At 39.9% G+C, this 16054-nt stretch overlaps 1 protein-coding gene across 1 annotated transcript in view; it reads right to left on the bottom strand.

Annotated features, from left to right (window-relative positions):
• Positions 1-2426: 2426 nt before the first annotated feature.
• The window catches only part of ntrk3b (neurotrophic tyrosine kinase, receptor, type 3b), an 86201-nt gene continuing 72573 nt past the window's right edge, over positions 2427-16054 (bottom strand). The window contains exons 12-16 of the mRNA XM_062471874.1: positions 14953-15083; positions 12303-12475; positions 10765-11008; positions 5764-5922; positions 2427-4995 (exon numbers count right to left, since the gene is read on the bottom strand). Coding sequence (XP_062327858.1) covers positions 4810-4995; positions 5764-5922; positions 10765-11008; positions 12303-12475; positions 14953-15083 — 893 coding nt within the window. The 3' untranslated portion in view covers positions 2427-4809. The remainder of the gene's footprint in view (positions 4996-5763; positions 5923-10764; positions 11009-12302; positions 12476-14952; positions 15084-16054) is intronic.

A 16054-nucleotide genomic window follows, 5' to 3' on the forward strand; every position in this document is an offset into this window, starting at 1 on the left:
CGTGCATGACTGTACCTCGAAGCACTCTGCCTGCTCACTCACTCGCTCCCCAATTTTCTAGAATCCTCCTACATTCTCAGTCATGTTCATGAAAGCAGCTCCATCAATGTACTGCCTGCTGCTGTGCATGAGACGGATCTTGTGCTCATGTCACAATGAAAACCAAACTCAGACACACACAACCTTTTAAGCAAAAATAGACAGATCCAGTTCTGTTCCAAGATCCTGTTCAAGATCTTTATCTTTCAGTAGTAGTGCCATTGCATTGGGACATTTGGTGCAGTCAAAGGTTCAATTGTTAATAGTTATTGTATTGCAATGATGCAATAGGCAAACATCTAACCCTCACCAAGGCGTACCAGCCTTTATAACCTTCACCAATTACTAAGACAGCCCATCATATTTAGAAGAAACCTGAAGCTTAGAAAACTCATTTCAGAGGCAATTTTCACCCATTCTCAAACAGTGGAGTCACTTAACCTACAAAAACCTCTGTCCCCACTGTCACAATCTCTTTTGTTTAATACTCCAACTTCCCACCTCTTCTAAATTCTTTTGTCAAAATTCATTTATTGTTCTTGCAAATTGACCTAATTAAGAGAAAAGGTTTCCACGAAAATACATCTTTATTGCTGTCACCATTAATATTATATTCTTAATCTGGGTCATTGAGCACTGATTGGCTGCATGGTAAATGAAGTGGAAATTCACAATTTTGTCGGCCTTTCAAATTTCAAGCACATCCCCACCAGGGAATTAGTGTGCATATTCGAAGAGGTAAACAGTTATAACAGGTCTGTTTGCAAAACACCTTGTTCTTCTGGAGACTCGCAGAGAAAAAACGGTACATATAAATAGCATCGGGCAAAGATAAAGGTTATACTGGCTTTCAGGAACTGGAGGCTCAATTCCATCACAACAGATAACAATGCCTAGGGGGATACATCGGAAGCGCTCCTTGTGTGCGGACAAGAATTCATGTTCAGAATCAGGCACACAACCTAAAGTATGTTTACAAAGCTAAATGCTAACTAAAGCTGAAGTTTTAAAAAGTAAAGGAAGAAATAGAGAAAGTAAGTCATTCAAACCTGTCAAACCAACTGTTAGGAAATAACCTTTGTCTTGAAATATTGGATTGGAGGAGCTCAGAGGAACGTTTTAGTAATGAACAAACAACACATTTTGTTCTTCTGTCCTTGGATGAGAAAATACCCATGCATGCTGTTACGTGAAAAGCCTCCTCTTCAATTTCATCCCTCTCTTTTTCTTTCTCTCTCACTTTTTCTCTCCAGTCTCTCAAACACAACGTGTGCTCTCGTCCTCCTCATTTCTGCATCAAAGAACAAAGCCACAGAGAGTACCCTCTGCCTACGCACTTGCGCTATTCACATATCCTGCAAAGTCACTTCATCATCCCCAATACCTGTTATGAAAAGATTACTTGATGCAGCCCAGACCCCTGTTCATGATTTTGACAGTATTTCTTCGGTCTCATACTTTATGTATTCTATTTTTCGAGTCATGCAGCACTATAGACAGTCAAGACCCTTCATACTTTGTTAGAAATGGAAATTATGTCAAAATATGTGTTGGTACACTGTTTCTAAGAGTTTAGATGTCTGGTTTCTGACACCGTTTTGTGATACTTAAGCTTAGCACATAACAATTATGTTATTTTCTATGTGACTGTGTCTAAACAAATTATTGTTTATACAAATATCTAATTTCTCAGGGGAGGCTTTGAGCTTAGGGTCGGGCTGGGTGGTCTCTCTTCAATTAGCACCTAATTCACCATGAAGACAGTCTAACCAAATCCATTCAAGCGTGCAATAAAAATACCTACATTTGGAGCTATAACAATCAGTGATCATCTTGTTAAAGGCTATCCCTGTAATTTTCTCTCCACATTTAGTGAAGCCAAGCATGGACAACAGGTTAGGTCAAGCCTGGTAAACTTTGACCATCTCCAAATATATCTTTGCACTGGAGACTACATACTGGATGTGAGTGGGGCCATTTCCCTACAGATTAACACGTACAAACAAACACATGCAACATCATCAAAAGCAATGTCATGCTTCCGCTGTATGAAGCTGAAGGTGTGTGGGTGGGTGAGTATTTACTGTATGTACAGTACACAATACATATTTAACTGGAATTTTCACCTGCTGCTTGAATGGTTACCTATTGCTGGAATGGACTGTGTGTTTCCTTGTCAGTGAAAGGTCATTGTAGAGTATGGATTGCTCAGGACTATGTTTTACAATTGATGGTATTTGCATGGTTATTTCAGTGTACAGAAAAAGGTGTACTTCAAAAAGAGAAACAATTCTGGGTTGTAATGACTGTGTACATTGTGATGTTGCATATTTTACATGTTGCAATACAATTTGTAAGAGAGAGATTAGGATAAGACGGGGTTTCTCAAACTCACACATTTTTATAACACAAGACAAAGTGAAAAACAAGATGATCTGATTGTTTGAAGACATTTTCTTAAGAGTCACATTAATACAAAGATCTATCATGTAATACCAGTCTTTTTATATACTGCATTTTTATACCACGTTTTATATACTGTACGTAACATGTGTACATGATAATATGTCAATTTTGTTTCAAAACGGAGAAAAAAAGTGTTCAGTTAGTTCATTCAAGAAAAGAAAATAAGCACAATTAACTTTTGAAACAATATTCAACTCACTGTGATGAAATGATTACAATACCCTGCAGATATTGTCTGTCATTGTCAGAATGTCCTATATTCTTTACCACAGGGAATTTTACAAAACTCTTTAATTCGGGTAACTCAATGACAAAAAGTTTGTTTAAAGGCAGAGTAGGTAAGTATTGCGAACCTAGCAGTTGTAGCTTGAGTTTGAAAGGATTCAATGTCCTTCCCTTCAAAACCACTTCTCCAAATCACACGAACTCACTGCCTGACTACTGCTGGGAGGTAGGTAAGTAGACAGACAAGTATCCTGTCCAATCATTGGATTCGGTCCGAATGCAATGATTGTGTTTATTACAGTCCTACAACACCCGCAGATATCTGACTTAGTTAATTTTACTCTCAAACCTTTAGATGTATTGGTTTCTATCAGGATGTGAAGTTTATTTCAGCAAACATGACAAAAATGCTTCTCAACAACATTACCTACCCCGCCTTTAAGCTCTGCATTTGACACTATACAACTCATCACTGTAGCATGTTCATTTGGCATGTAACGTAAAATTTCAACTGAGTAACTCAGTATCAGGCCTATGAAGTATGGAACTGTGATCAGTGTATAAGCTTTTACATACCACAGATTTTAAATGCACAAAACAGAACGAAACTAAACTAAACTTATAGGGTAAAAAGCTTAAATTAACCTCCAATTAGGTGAACATGCAAAGGTCACAGGAACAGGATGAGCGTTCGAGGGGATGAGAGTCATACATTATTAAATTATTAATAAATATAAATGAGAAATACTTTGGAATATAAAATCATGTATCCAATCAAAAAACAAGCATCCAATACAGCTCTTACTGGATGAAGATTATGTCATGTGAGACTGTGAAAATGTTTATCTAAAATGACAGTATCTATTTTTCCTCATAGTATTGTGAGTCTTTATGCTGTGTAAGTTACACATGTCTAAAATTCATCATTAATATTCTCTGATACGAAATGTGTTTTCTTAAGAATTGATCTGGACAGTTTTACACTACATAGCATGGAAATGACAACAACAAAAAATCAAAGTGTGTATGTATGTTTGGAGGTCCAGTATGAGTATGGGTGGCATGAAAGACAGTACTTATCATCGCATTATTCTAGTCTTAAAAAGCAAATGAACTGGAAAGTTAATATAAGATTTTATCACCTCTTGGCAAAACATAATTTGGAGTAAAGGCTCGGCATACTCCACACTCTACAAAGTCTCTCTGTCCTACGTCCTCCACTGTATTATCATTCTCTGTTTAAGTTACAGAGTCAAAAAACTATCAACATTAACCTATATTCTCCCTTTTTCATGATTTAAAACATATATTTCATATAATATTTAGAAAACCCAGTCCATGTTCCCCACTGTGTCAGAAAAATAACTAAAATAACCCAAAAAAGAAAATAAGTTAACATAACACACATTGAAATTTACATTATGTACATTCATTTAAATTAAAATCGATTTGTTGACTGATTGGGTAGTTTCACAATTTTTTTTACTGATTCCTTTTTAACCATCCAATGTTTGTCCTTCATCGGCATAATAGATTGGTCTCAGCCAATCAAACAGCAGTAAGGCTTTCTTCATCAAGTCCCTGCCAGCCATTTGTCATTATTAGAGGGCATTCCTCACACAGGGACAAGCCCTTATCGACAAACATGGCAGACTTTTTGACACCTTGAAAAAAAACTAAATAAATAGAAAATATACTGTATGTAATATCTATGTATATTTATAAAATGAAATACAGGAAATATTCTTCCCCTGTCGTGCTGTCGCCATACCAAGAGCAAACATCACTGTGTCTTCCCTTTTTTTACATTTAAATTTTTTGTTTATTTTTTGCAGTTTTTCAGAAACTGTATAACTATACATCATATATGTAAGTAAACAAAATGTAAAAGTGCGTCTTTTTGATACTTTTTATCCAGTATATCGAAAAGTGTTGCAGGCACTTAAGTCCTTCCCAAACTTGTAGGTGTTTTGACAGTGGCGCAGTAAGGTACAGGTTGTTTGGTTATTCCTGGTTTGTGTTTGTCAGTCAGTCAGTGTGTCTGTCTGTCTGGCGAGGAACAAACAAGTCTGACTAGTGCTAGCCAAGGATATCCAGATAGACAGGTGTGGCTTTGCCCATGGCGAAGAGGACCTTCTGAATGTCCTTTATGTTAAGTCGCTGTTGGGGTTCCCTCTGCCAGCACCCTAGCATGATGTCATACACCTCCTTGGGACAAACACGAGGTCTCTCCAGGACACGACCCTGTGTTATACACTCAATGACCTGGGAAACAGAACGGACATAGGTCAGGTAATGTAGCAATTTTTAAGCACAAATACAGTCTGTAGCTGTATAGATAACAATTTAAAAAAAAAATGATTTTTTTCTGATGAAAGAACATATACAGAAGCAATCACACAAAACCACCATTTCAGCAAAGCACGTCTGGAATATCCAAACCCTTCACCTATGCTACTGTCATATACAGTATTTTTGAGGGGCACTATGGAAATTGGTACATTTCTATTTATGTCAAGATCAAAAGACTATCGATGTTTCAATTCCATGACTTACGAGTGTGATGCGTGCCACTTGCCAGGTTATTTTTTAAGGTCAATTTAATTTTCTTAATACGCTTGCTTTACAAGAGTAATCCTAATTGAATCCCATTGATTCTGTCCCACCCCATCCAATGAAAAAGCAAACCAATCATGGAAATTATGTAATAGTGCATCATCTCATGGCACAGCATCAATACATCATCCCAGTGGGTTGGACTGGTTCAGGAATAAGTGAGAAGCGATAGCTAGCTTTAGATTAAGTCCTAAATGACCAGTTTTAATCAAAAGTGCCTCGACAATATTTATTGTATTACAGTTGCTTAGCGACATCAGCCAGATTCTTCACCCCTCCTGCTGAAACCCAGAAGCGCCTACACTTCCTCGTTTTTAGATTTGATTAATTAGGGTAAAAAGTAGTCGGAAAATTTGAAGAAAACATCCAAATACCAGACAGTCCTACCAATCCACTCAATCGATAGAAGGAGCATACCTCGTTGTTAGCTAGCTGAAACCAAGGCTGCTTTCCGTAGGTGAAGATCTCCCACATGATGACCCCAAAGCTCCAAACATCACTCTCTGTGGTGAACTTCCGGTACATGATGCTTTCAGGAGGCATCCAGCGGATGGGTAGCATGGTGTGTCCTCCCACCTGTCAGAGATAAACTCATCAGGACAACTCAGAGGATGACTGTCCCTCTACCTGGAACTGATATTACACTTAACATAAATGTCCAATGTACTATCAGAACTGGCATTAATGAAATGCAGAATCCCACTTTATCCTGACTGGCACCTGTCCCTGTAGGTTTATGCATGCTCCTTCTGGTTGAATGACAGTAATAAACAAGGCCTAATACAACTGAAAAAACATGTACAGAACAATTGAAATATCAACAAAGTATCTCAGTATGAAAGACTCAAGACACTGCTCCCACACATGGTCAGTCAGTACAAAAACAACGTTATTGGTTTACTGAACCTTAAGTTAACTGGTTTGACAAGTGTATCAGTGTCCCGAGGGAGATTTTTAGTATGGGAGCTATCAATTCTGTGATAGTTGACATCTTTAAACCAAGCTGTGCCTGTAATGAAGTCTCTTTCACTGTAAATCCTCTGAAGCTAGATATTAATCGATTAAACAATCAACCATTAATCATCCCAGCTCTCAGCTTTCATTAGCCGGGATTGTTTTAAAATCTATTTCCTATTCATGTCAATGGCTCTGCTTTAATCATACCCATGACAGACTGAACAAGACTGATGTTGCAGTGAGCTGCAGGATATTGCGACTCTCTTCTGCAAGAGAGTGCTAACCAGCACCCTGTATTAATTACAAGGCTCATTGTGCAGCATACACCCGGGGTCAAAGTACAGTATTGACCGAAAATGTAAATAATAAGACTTTTTATTTCACACACCGCTAGAGACACAGCCTATTTAGAAACTGCATTTAGCTTGAAGCTTTTTTGAGGGAATATGGACCAATGGGGGGATAGTGAATCCATTAGCCTTCTGTTGCCTTTTAGTGCTGGCCTTGTCAACAGCAGACAGATCACTCTTAGCTACAGCATATATACCTCAGCCCGAAATGATATTTTTGGCTGTATAAAAGAGTAAATAAATCCATAAACGCTCCCAATTGCACAGGGAAGTCTATTGTCTGTTTTTGAGGACAAACCTATTTACTAAGGTTTATGGAGAAAACAGGCCTCAGCCATGAATACAGCTATTATCACTATAAAACCTAAATAAATAGCAGCATTCAGTATTAAGTTGCTCGTCTTTCTACACTCTTGGCAACACTGCAATCACGTTCATTTATAGTCATAAGTTCTATTCCCTGATTCCACTGAACAGCTTTGGCATCTGTGTGAGTGTTGTATAGCATTTTAAGTACCACAAAAAGATCAACTCAAGTCTTGCTAATTACCTCCCAGTCTCATAGCACATTTCCTTTGAATGTCAAACACATCCCCCTCTCAATCTGACACAGGGTGTAAAGAATCTGTATGTTTTAAAGAAACATTAGTTCTGTCAATCTGCCAACAGTAACTCCTGCCTTGAATGTAAAATATAAATGCGCTCACATTTTTTGCTCAAAATAAACCTGCTAATTTCCAGATCTTGATGGTTTATAAAAGTGAGAATTTGGTAGGTACCACAAAGTGTTACATGATGTAATATTTATGCACATGGCCTGAAGGTCAACCTAGCCACCAGTATTTACCACAGTGTTCCTCTTACACAGCCATAGATTACATATAGCCTACTATTATTGTTATAAAACATAGCCGTTTTACTATCAATGTCTCCATAGTATTCACATAGCCTGACTGCATGAACAGGGTCTTTAGATTTGCCATGGAGAGAAAAACATTTGTGACAAACAAAGTTTAAATCGATGTCAAGGTGGAACTATCAAGTTGGTGCACAGCAGTTGCAGGAGCATGTCCTTCCCCTTGTTAAACCTCCCTTCCACCTTCCACACCCTAGCCTTGCCTAAATGAACACCAAATTAGCTAGATGCATCTCAGATAGCCATGAATGGGAGGTCAGTGCCTTAGTCCTCAAGCAGCAAGGAGATAAGAAAACATGGCGGCAATCAAGGCAAACCTAAATGAGGGACGTGATGTTCTGTATCTCAGAATCTAGATCCTTATAACACTCTAGTCAGTCTTTATCTCAATGGCACAGCTCTTGTCCTTCAAGACATTTAAGGCAATTGCATTTTTCTAGCTGTTCGTTGTATTTCTTGTATGGCCAATCAACTTCATTTCCCAGGATGCACCTGAATGCTTATGGTCATAGTGGCGCTTAAGCATCACCTGGACTCATTTAACACAAGACGTTTTAGTATTGTACACATCATTAGGCTAATGCTGACATTAAAAGCACTGTGGGTTACGTGTTAAAATCACTGGGCCGAAGTCAAGACCGATAGGTGGGCTTAAAAGAGGTGATTGAGCTGGCATGGGCTGTATACCCATGCGTCCCCTTGTGAAGGTTTAGAAAGATTAAGCAAATTAATTAAGTTCCTGTTAGTCTAAATGACTTATCTGAGGTCTACACTGTCCACTAAACGCAAGGGTAAACCTCCACAGATGCATGCAAATGATCCCAACGCCTCTGCGGGAAGGTGGGAATTAAAATTGAAGGTGCATCCTCCCTGAGAAAGACACCGCACCTTGGGCTTTGTGGCAAGGCCGTAGCAATTAACCAGCGTGGTGAAGGGGAAAAATGTAATAAATACATTATAAAAATATAATAATTGCCCCCTTAATTATCCACATATTTCCCATTCAATGTCATATCTCTCGCCATGCACGCCTCTCGGGGAGAGAGGGAGGAGTCAGGCAGTTTTTTTTGTGGTGTGCAAACTGGATTAGTGGCCTGCCTGTCCCACCGTGGCAGGGAAATGATTGGATTAGCAGCGCGGAGAGCAGAGCGCCATGGCAGGGGATGGATTACGGGCCCAGTAGGACTCCTTCACTGGCCGCTTTACGGCCCACAGAGAGCCCAGGAGGAGCCTGTAGATATCTTAAGGGCCACCGATAACCATCTATACACTCTCTCACTCTTTCTATCCATCTCCCTCTCTCTTTCAACCCTCCATCCACGGAATATCTCCAAGCTCAGACGTTTGCAAACACAAATTCACTTTTAGAGTCTATGAGGCCCATTAGGGTAGAACCTGCTGAGTTGCTGCCAGGAGCAGATAAAGTGGGACTGTAGCTGCACCACACTACGGAAGTGTGTTGCTAAACTTTCCATGGTATTTTTCTTCTTTTTTCTATTGGTCGACAGTAAATAAATGTTGTCTGTGTGCTCGTCAGCACAGAGTTTTTCCCAGCCCTGTTCCTGTTGGTGTAATAAATTATGCAGGGGCATGCTTGAGCTACAGTAGTTTGGTGTCTACTGAAAAATCTGGCACCTCTTATCTTCAAAGGGAAACATAAGTTAAAGGATCTGAGATACTAAAAGCATCTGAGATGCTAGCAAAGGACATCATGCTCTTATTTTTTTATTGCTGCAGTGACTATGGGATTTTCAGTTTGTAAATAATCAAGTTAGTTTGCATGAAAACCTACTCTGGTATTCACAGAAATGTCTGTTAGATCGTTGGGTAACAAACTGAAATAAGTAAGGCACTTGGACATGTTTCATTAATACTGTAGATATAAATAACACAATCTGTCTTCCATTTCATGTTGACAGAAAGCAGTTTCTCATTGACAACGCACCACACCAGAGATATCTGATAGGCTGAAGACACACCTGTCCCCTTACAAACAGATTACATAAGAGATTGGCAGTTGGTGAAATGTCTTGAATCTCATCTCATCTCTGTTTCTCAGTACTTTCCTTTGGTGAGACAGTGTCTCCGGAGCCCTAGAGTACAGCAGACGTCAATATGACTAGTCAGCGATGTGAGGATTGTGTAGTTGGCATGGTCTCCTCTTCATAATCACTCCACACAGGGAATGTGTCCAATACTGTTAGGGCCTTCTAATCTCTAGACTCTGTCAATATTCTTCTCTGTGTAGTCTAGCAGAGATGCTATCAGAACCCTACCCTACCCGCCCCTCCCCTGCCTGGCAAACACCCCCACATCCAACTGCCATCAGGGATAGTCATAGTCGGTACTTGGCTTCCTCTGCTAAGATCTCTCTTCTGTTTGTTTATTGTTTGTCTGGACAATAGCAACTCTACAGTTTTAGAATGTGTTTGAATTTGTCCCCAAGTAATACTTTTTTATAAAACTATATACAAAAACTACTGTTCCATTTCATCCAACATCAGTGTGAAAGTTTAGATGAATGTGAAAATGGACTGTAATCATGAAATAGTTCAATAGAAGCCATTGAAACACATATTGTGGATTCAATGCAGTTCGGAGCACGGTTGCATGTGAGAACATAAATGCTGTAATATGATTATAATGATGATCATTACCTTGTTTGGGGAACAATCCACTTGTTTGATTTATGCATTTTGAGTAATTTATTAAAGAAAAGAGAGAACGTCAAACAATATTGTCTTCGTTCTTCCTGGATTTGATTACCTTTTCACCATCCTGATGCATTTAAAGGATGAAATGGGCAAAAGTTTTTCAGGTGCCAACACAGAGTATACATTTCAAAAAATATTACTTTATCTCAACTCCCTCACTCTGTGATGGGTTGGCATGTAAATATTTACAAATCATCCAATGCATGTGCATATTGAAGTGTATTTATTCGACCATGCAGAAAAAAACACAGAAAATACGAAATAAACAGACCTGGGTTCAAACACCATTTGTTGTCCCTCAACTACTTTAGGTACGCTTAATTTCGCTTACACAGCACTTACCCAGCCAGTGGCATAATGTCCAAATCTGCCCACCTGTCACACCGGGCAAACCAAATCAAAGACACCTAAAGCAACTGACTGATCACAAATAGCATTTCCCCTCAGGCCTTTAACCCAACATCCCTATTCCCAGCCTTACCCGGTAGTAGTCAGTGCTGTAGATATCTCTGGACATCCCAAAGTCTCCAATCTTCACCAGCAAACCGTTGCCCACCAGACAGTTGCGCGTGGCCAGGTCCCGGTGGACGAAGTGCTGGGAGGCCAAGTACACCATCCCGGAGGCAATCTGTGTCCCGATGTGAAGCATCTGAGAGAGGCCCAGCTCCCCATTGGACTGCAGCGGCTGGCCGTCCACTAGGATCATGGCGTCAGGCCCATGAGCTCTGCAACAGGAAACCCCAATCACAAATCACAAACATTCACCTTTTATTGGGGACGCTCACTTGGTCCCTTGTTTATAAAAGATAAAATAATACTAGATTATTTACAGTAGTTTCTATTCACCGCAGTTCACAAACTGTTAACCATCCGGGTAAAATGTTACCAAGTTCTTTCTCATAACATAAACTAATCTTATCTGAATAAGTACATGGTTAAAGCAGAAAAAAACTGTTGTTAGCCATGTTTGGACAAGCTTTAGATCAAAAAACGTAGTCACTTCTAAATAAATTCCACTTCTAGTACCTGGAAAGCAATCATTTCAACATTTCAAAATAACCGTATTGGAATAACAAAATATCTCTGTACCACTTTCACATACTTTTCTCTCTGTTCATGGATGAAAACAAGCAAGATTTCTCTCAGGAATTACACACTAGTACTCTTTTGTCCTCATCAACACTGAGAGAATAGAGCCTTTGGCTGATTGCAGAAGTGGCACCATGGGGTGACTGCTCGCTAGTTTTCTCTATCCCCTCTTTCTTTCTATCCTTCTCTCTCACTTTCCTTCTTCCATTTTCCTTTTCTCTCAATTTCTCTCTCCACCTCTACCTCTCTCACTGCTGGGTGTCTCAATTCATGCCTTAAATTGTTCTCTTTCTGTCATTCTCTGTGTCTTTCTCTCTTTATACATACACACACACATGTATATATTATATGTATCAATGTATCTATCTATCTATCTATCTAGGGGCACTACTGTTGTGTATTGAGGTAAAATAATCAAGAGTAAAAATGACATGTCAAATACATCATCACTATTTAGGTGTTGAGACTGGACTGTTATTTTCTGCATATGGATTAATTGAAGTCCGGGATCAACAAAATACGGTTCTAGGAGACCAGAAAAAAAAATTAGTGGTGTCTTGCTCGTTTAATGAAATAATTTCATCATTCAAGGGATTGCTTTTCAATTCAGAAAAGATTCATAAAACATTTATAAATACAATTTAAATAAATAAATAACAAAAAATAATATAACAGTATCGCAGTAAGGGACACACAAACTCAATCATAACATCAGTCTTCTTTTCAATTATTTCCGTCACAGACATCAAACCCAAAACCCCCAAAGACTTTTTCTTTGCTAGTATTCTAGCGAATACTAGCAAATTCACTCTTTTACCTTTCACTTGTACTGACTATTATGTTAAATAACAAGTAACAAATAGCTCTATGTTAAGGAAACATGCAAGTATTTTAGTAATTCTGAGTGTGTGTACGTGTGTACGTGTGTACCTCAAGAACTTGTTAAGGTCTCCGTGCTTCATGTACTCAAACACCATGATGAGCGGGTCTCCATCCACACACACGCCGTAGAACTTAACGATGTGCTCGTGTTGCAGGTTGGTAAGGAGCTCCGCCTCCCTCTGGAAGTCCTTCCTGGCTGACAGGTTGGGATCTTTCAGGGTCTAAAAGGAAGGACGCATGTTGTTGTATTCATGTACTGTATTCACTTGTCTTGTTCCATGCATGGACTATACAGTACTGTATTTAGACTAAGAGGTATTTGGTGACAGTGACTGTAACATTGTACGTGCTGTATGATTTGACAGATTATAAATCAATTATCTGTCATCCTTAACCTTTACTTGGTATTGTAGTATGTATATATACTATATACATCCAGCATAACATGAGTAAGACAATTAATTATTTAAGAAGAATATACTACAGGAGTTGTAATTCCTGGGATTTACGGTACTGAAGGTGCAATCTTAATAGTCCTGTCATATACTATCTAGTCACACATCACCGCCATCTGCCTGAAGGCAGGACAGTCACAACTTTCCAGTATAAAAAAAAGACTTGATTTGTAATAGGATAAAGCAGATAGAGCATGTATCCCTTTGAAGTGGAGTACATTTAAAATATAAAATCCTGATGGGTTGTCATCATTGCCTGCCTGCACCACAGTGTCCCCAGCAGAAAATCAAAAATGTATAATAACATGATAATAACATGTTTGATTCTCCATGAAAAACTCTTGACACTGTGTCACGGAACAAAAAATACATAAGTTCTCTCACTTGATCTTTTCTGCCCTTGACTTCCACTCTCTTAAGATACCACTTTCATTACTATTGGGCTTGGCCTTCTGAAATGCCTTTACTTTACAGTATACATGCTCTTCCTCTGCATCTCTCAAGGATACTGGTGATAAACAGTACTGTAAGTAAAAGCTCATAAAATTCTATTATAAAAATCGACTGGTAGTCAAATGAAATGTTTCATCTCTGGGCGCTACTCCAAAATAATAACTCCGAGTGCTCCACCAAAGCAAATTGGAGGAGCACTGATGACTCTTTTTCTCTTTACTGACCTTAAGAATGTATTCCGTGCACACCCTCTGAGAAGATGCACACGGATATGGAAAGGTTAGAAAGCAAGCACAAACAGAATCTTAAATTGAGAGTGAGAGAGAAAGAGAGAAAAGGAGCAAGAGAGTGAGAGAGAAAAATAAAGAGAGGATGTACAAGGTTGTGGTTGTGAGGTAGACTCAACCTCTGCACAACTTGAAGATATGAAGAGCAGAAAGGAATTGAAGTGATTTTACCTTGAGGGTTTCATTGTGTGATATGATGAAAGTATGATGAGATATGCATCTTCACATATGCCCACATGCTTCACATATGGGCATATGTGAAGCCCTCTGTGACATGCTTGCGTGTAAAAAGGGCTATACAAATAAATTTGATTTGATTTGATATGCATGGTCGAACACACAATGCCCTCCACAGATACTGTATACACTCAGTACAAAGACTCCCATCATGGCTGTTCTGAACTGAGACATTTGCAGCTTGGTCAATGAAAGTAAAGGTCAAGGTTGTAGCTTTCCTACCATTAAGGATGTGGATGATCCACAAATCGCATATTATCTCCACCCCAAAACCGTGTGTGACCTTTTCACGCGCGTTATGTCACGGTGGGCTTTCAAGAGACTGTTACAGCTTTTACTGTATGATGATGTCCAAGCAGCATGTGGTCTTCTCCCTTCCTAATTACACCAGCCGGCCCAGGAACCTCTCCTTTGAACCACATGATCCATCATCACTGGGGGGTTTGGTCATGGCAGGGGGATCCACCACCTCTGGGGGGAGTGGGCATAGCTGAGGGATCCACCTCCAGGGGGGTGGGGGCTTTAGACAGATGGACATGTCTGGAGGGCTGCAGCCCGTAGAAGGGTTGCGTATATGTGCCTCTCTGGGACTCTTCATTAGCCCCCTGTTGTTTACTAGCCCACCCTCTTCAGCCAACTTCTCTTGTGGTGGATGCTAGATCTCCGTTCCCTAGAGACCTTGACAACACCACCTGACTTGAGGAATTCCGTTCCCGCCAACATTTACAGTTGTGCACGCACTGATGAAGAGGGATGATGGTGGTGCCATCATGATGAAGAGACTCTTAATTTGTCATGAATGTGAACCAATACTCCTTAGACACAGCTCTGGAAATACTATTTGTCACAGAATGTATCAAGACTCTTACTTGCAATTCTCATTTTACGAGTCAAAAAAGCTTCCTGAGTGATGGCTCACCATTCACCCTTCCTGAAGTATTACAACTTGGCGTGATAGTCACTCTCACGGACATTTCTCAATCTATCTCTTCTGAGAATTTGACGCATGTTTTTCAGTACAATGCCCCATTAGGTGTTATCTACTTTCTGAGATAAGGGTGAACACATGGTGAAAGACAGACCTGGAAAGACACTACTGTGTCTAATTGAGGGATCATCATTTACCTTGACAGCCACCAAATTCATGTCCTGAGAAGAGAGGAGCGGAGGGGAGATGGTAGGAAAGGAAATAACAAGAAAAGCAGAGAAGAGGAGAGAAGAGAAGAGGAAAAGAGGAGGAAAATAAGTGAGGTCCATCTCTAATACCTTGACAGCCACCAGCATCTTGTCCTTGGTTGGGCTCAGGTTGTAGCACTCCGCCAGGAAGACCTTCCCGAATGCCCCCTCTCCCAACTCACGCTTCAGGATGATGTCACGTCGTTTTATGTGCTGTACGTCTGCAGTGGAGAGAGAGATGGGGGGGCCAGCACAGATGGAGAGAGTGGTTGGGGAAAAAGAGAGAGAGAGAGAAGGACAGAGGTGCAGAGGGGGGTGGAGAAAGAAAGTCAAAGGGAGAGAGAAAGTGGGTGGGAGAGAGAGACAGAGAGAGGGGCAGGGGAGAGGATAGACAGACACGGGACACAGGGTTTGAATATGAGCCACCAGAGAATGTGCTTACTTCTGTTCAAGGACATCTAAGAGGATGCTGTGAAATACATTGGAATGGAACAGCCAGGCCACGTTTGCCCAGATGGGACACTAACAAGATGCGCCCGATGCTGGAGCATGTAATGATCGTTGTTGTCTCAATTGCCTTATTGATACAGAGAGGGCCTAGAAACTCTTGCCCAAAACACTGCAGCTAGATAAGACACCCATGGACTTTTTGTAAAGATTGAAACTAAAATAGATAGGCTGAGAGGTATTGCAAAATGTTTTTTTTTAATGAGATTGAGTCTCTGGCACACAGTTGGTGTAATTGCGATCTGGGCTTTGCCACATTGCATTTATGTGCTTTTGAAAAATCCACCAGAGAATTGAAGGGATGGAGAATAACATGAAAGGGCATTGGGAAGGTAAATAATCAGTTTGCTCTGCACCTGTTCAGAATTCTTGCTAGCATTCGTTTGGGAGGAGTATATTCCATATGGCTAGCTGGCATTCTAAGAGGCAGCAAGTACTGGTGAGAACTCTTGTTGAGGCGTCCTTGAGGTTTCTTCACTGACTGCAGTCCTGTTACCTGATTTATTACCTAGATAATTCTCAGTACATTCTCATCTGAGTTTGTTAGCCAGTCATTCACTTGCCTCCAAAGATTCAAACTTAAAACATCTTGCATTATGATTACACAACTTTCGTATTTCTGATTAATTAATTGTTGAAGTTTAGCATTTACACATTTTCTGTGTTTAGTTTAGTGTCTGAGGAT

Source organism: Osmerus eperlanus, chromosome 10 (genome assembly GCF_963692335.1).
Source record: "Osmerus eperlanus chromosome 10, fOsmEpe2.1, whole genome shotgun sequence".
Lineage (NCBI taxonomy): Eukaryota > Metazoa > Chordata > Actinopteri > Osmeriformes > Osmeridae > Osmerus > Osmerus eperlanus.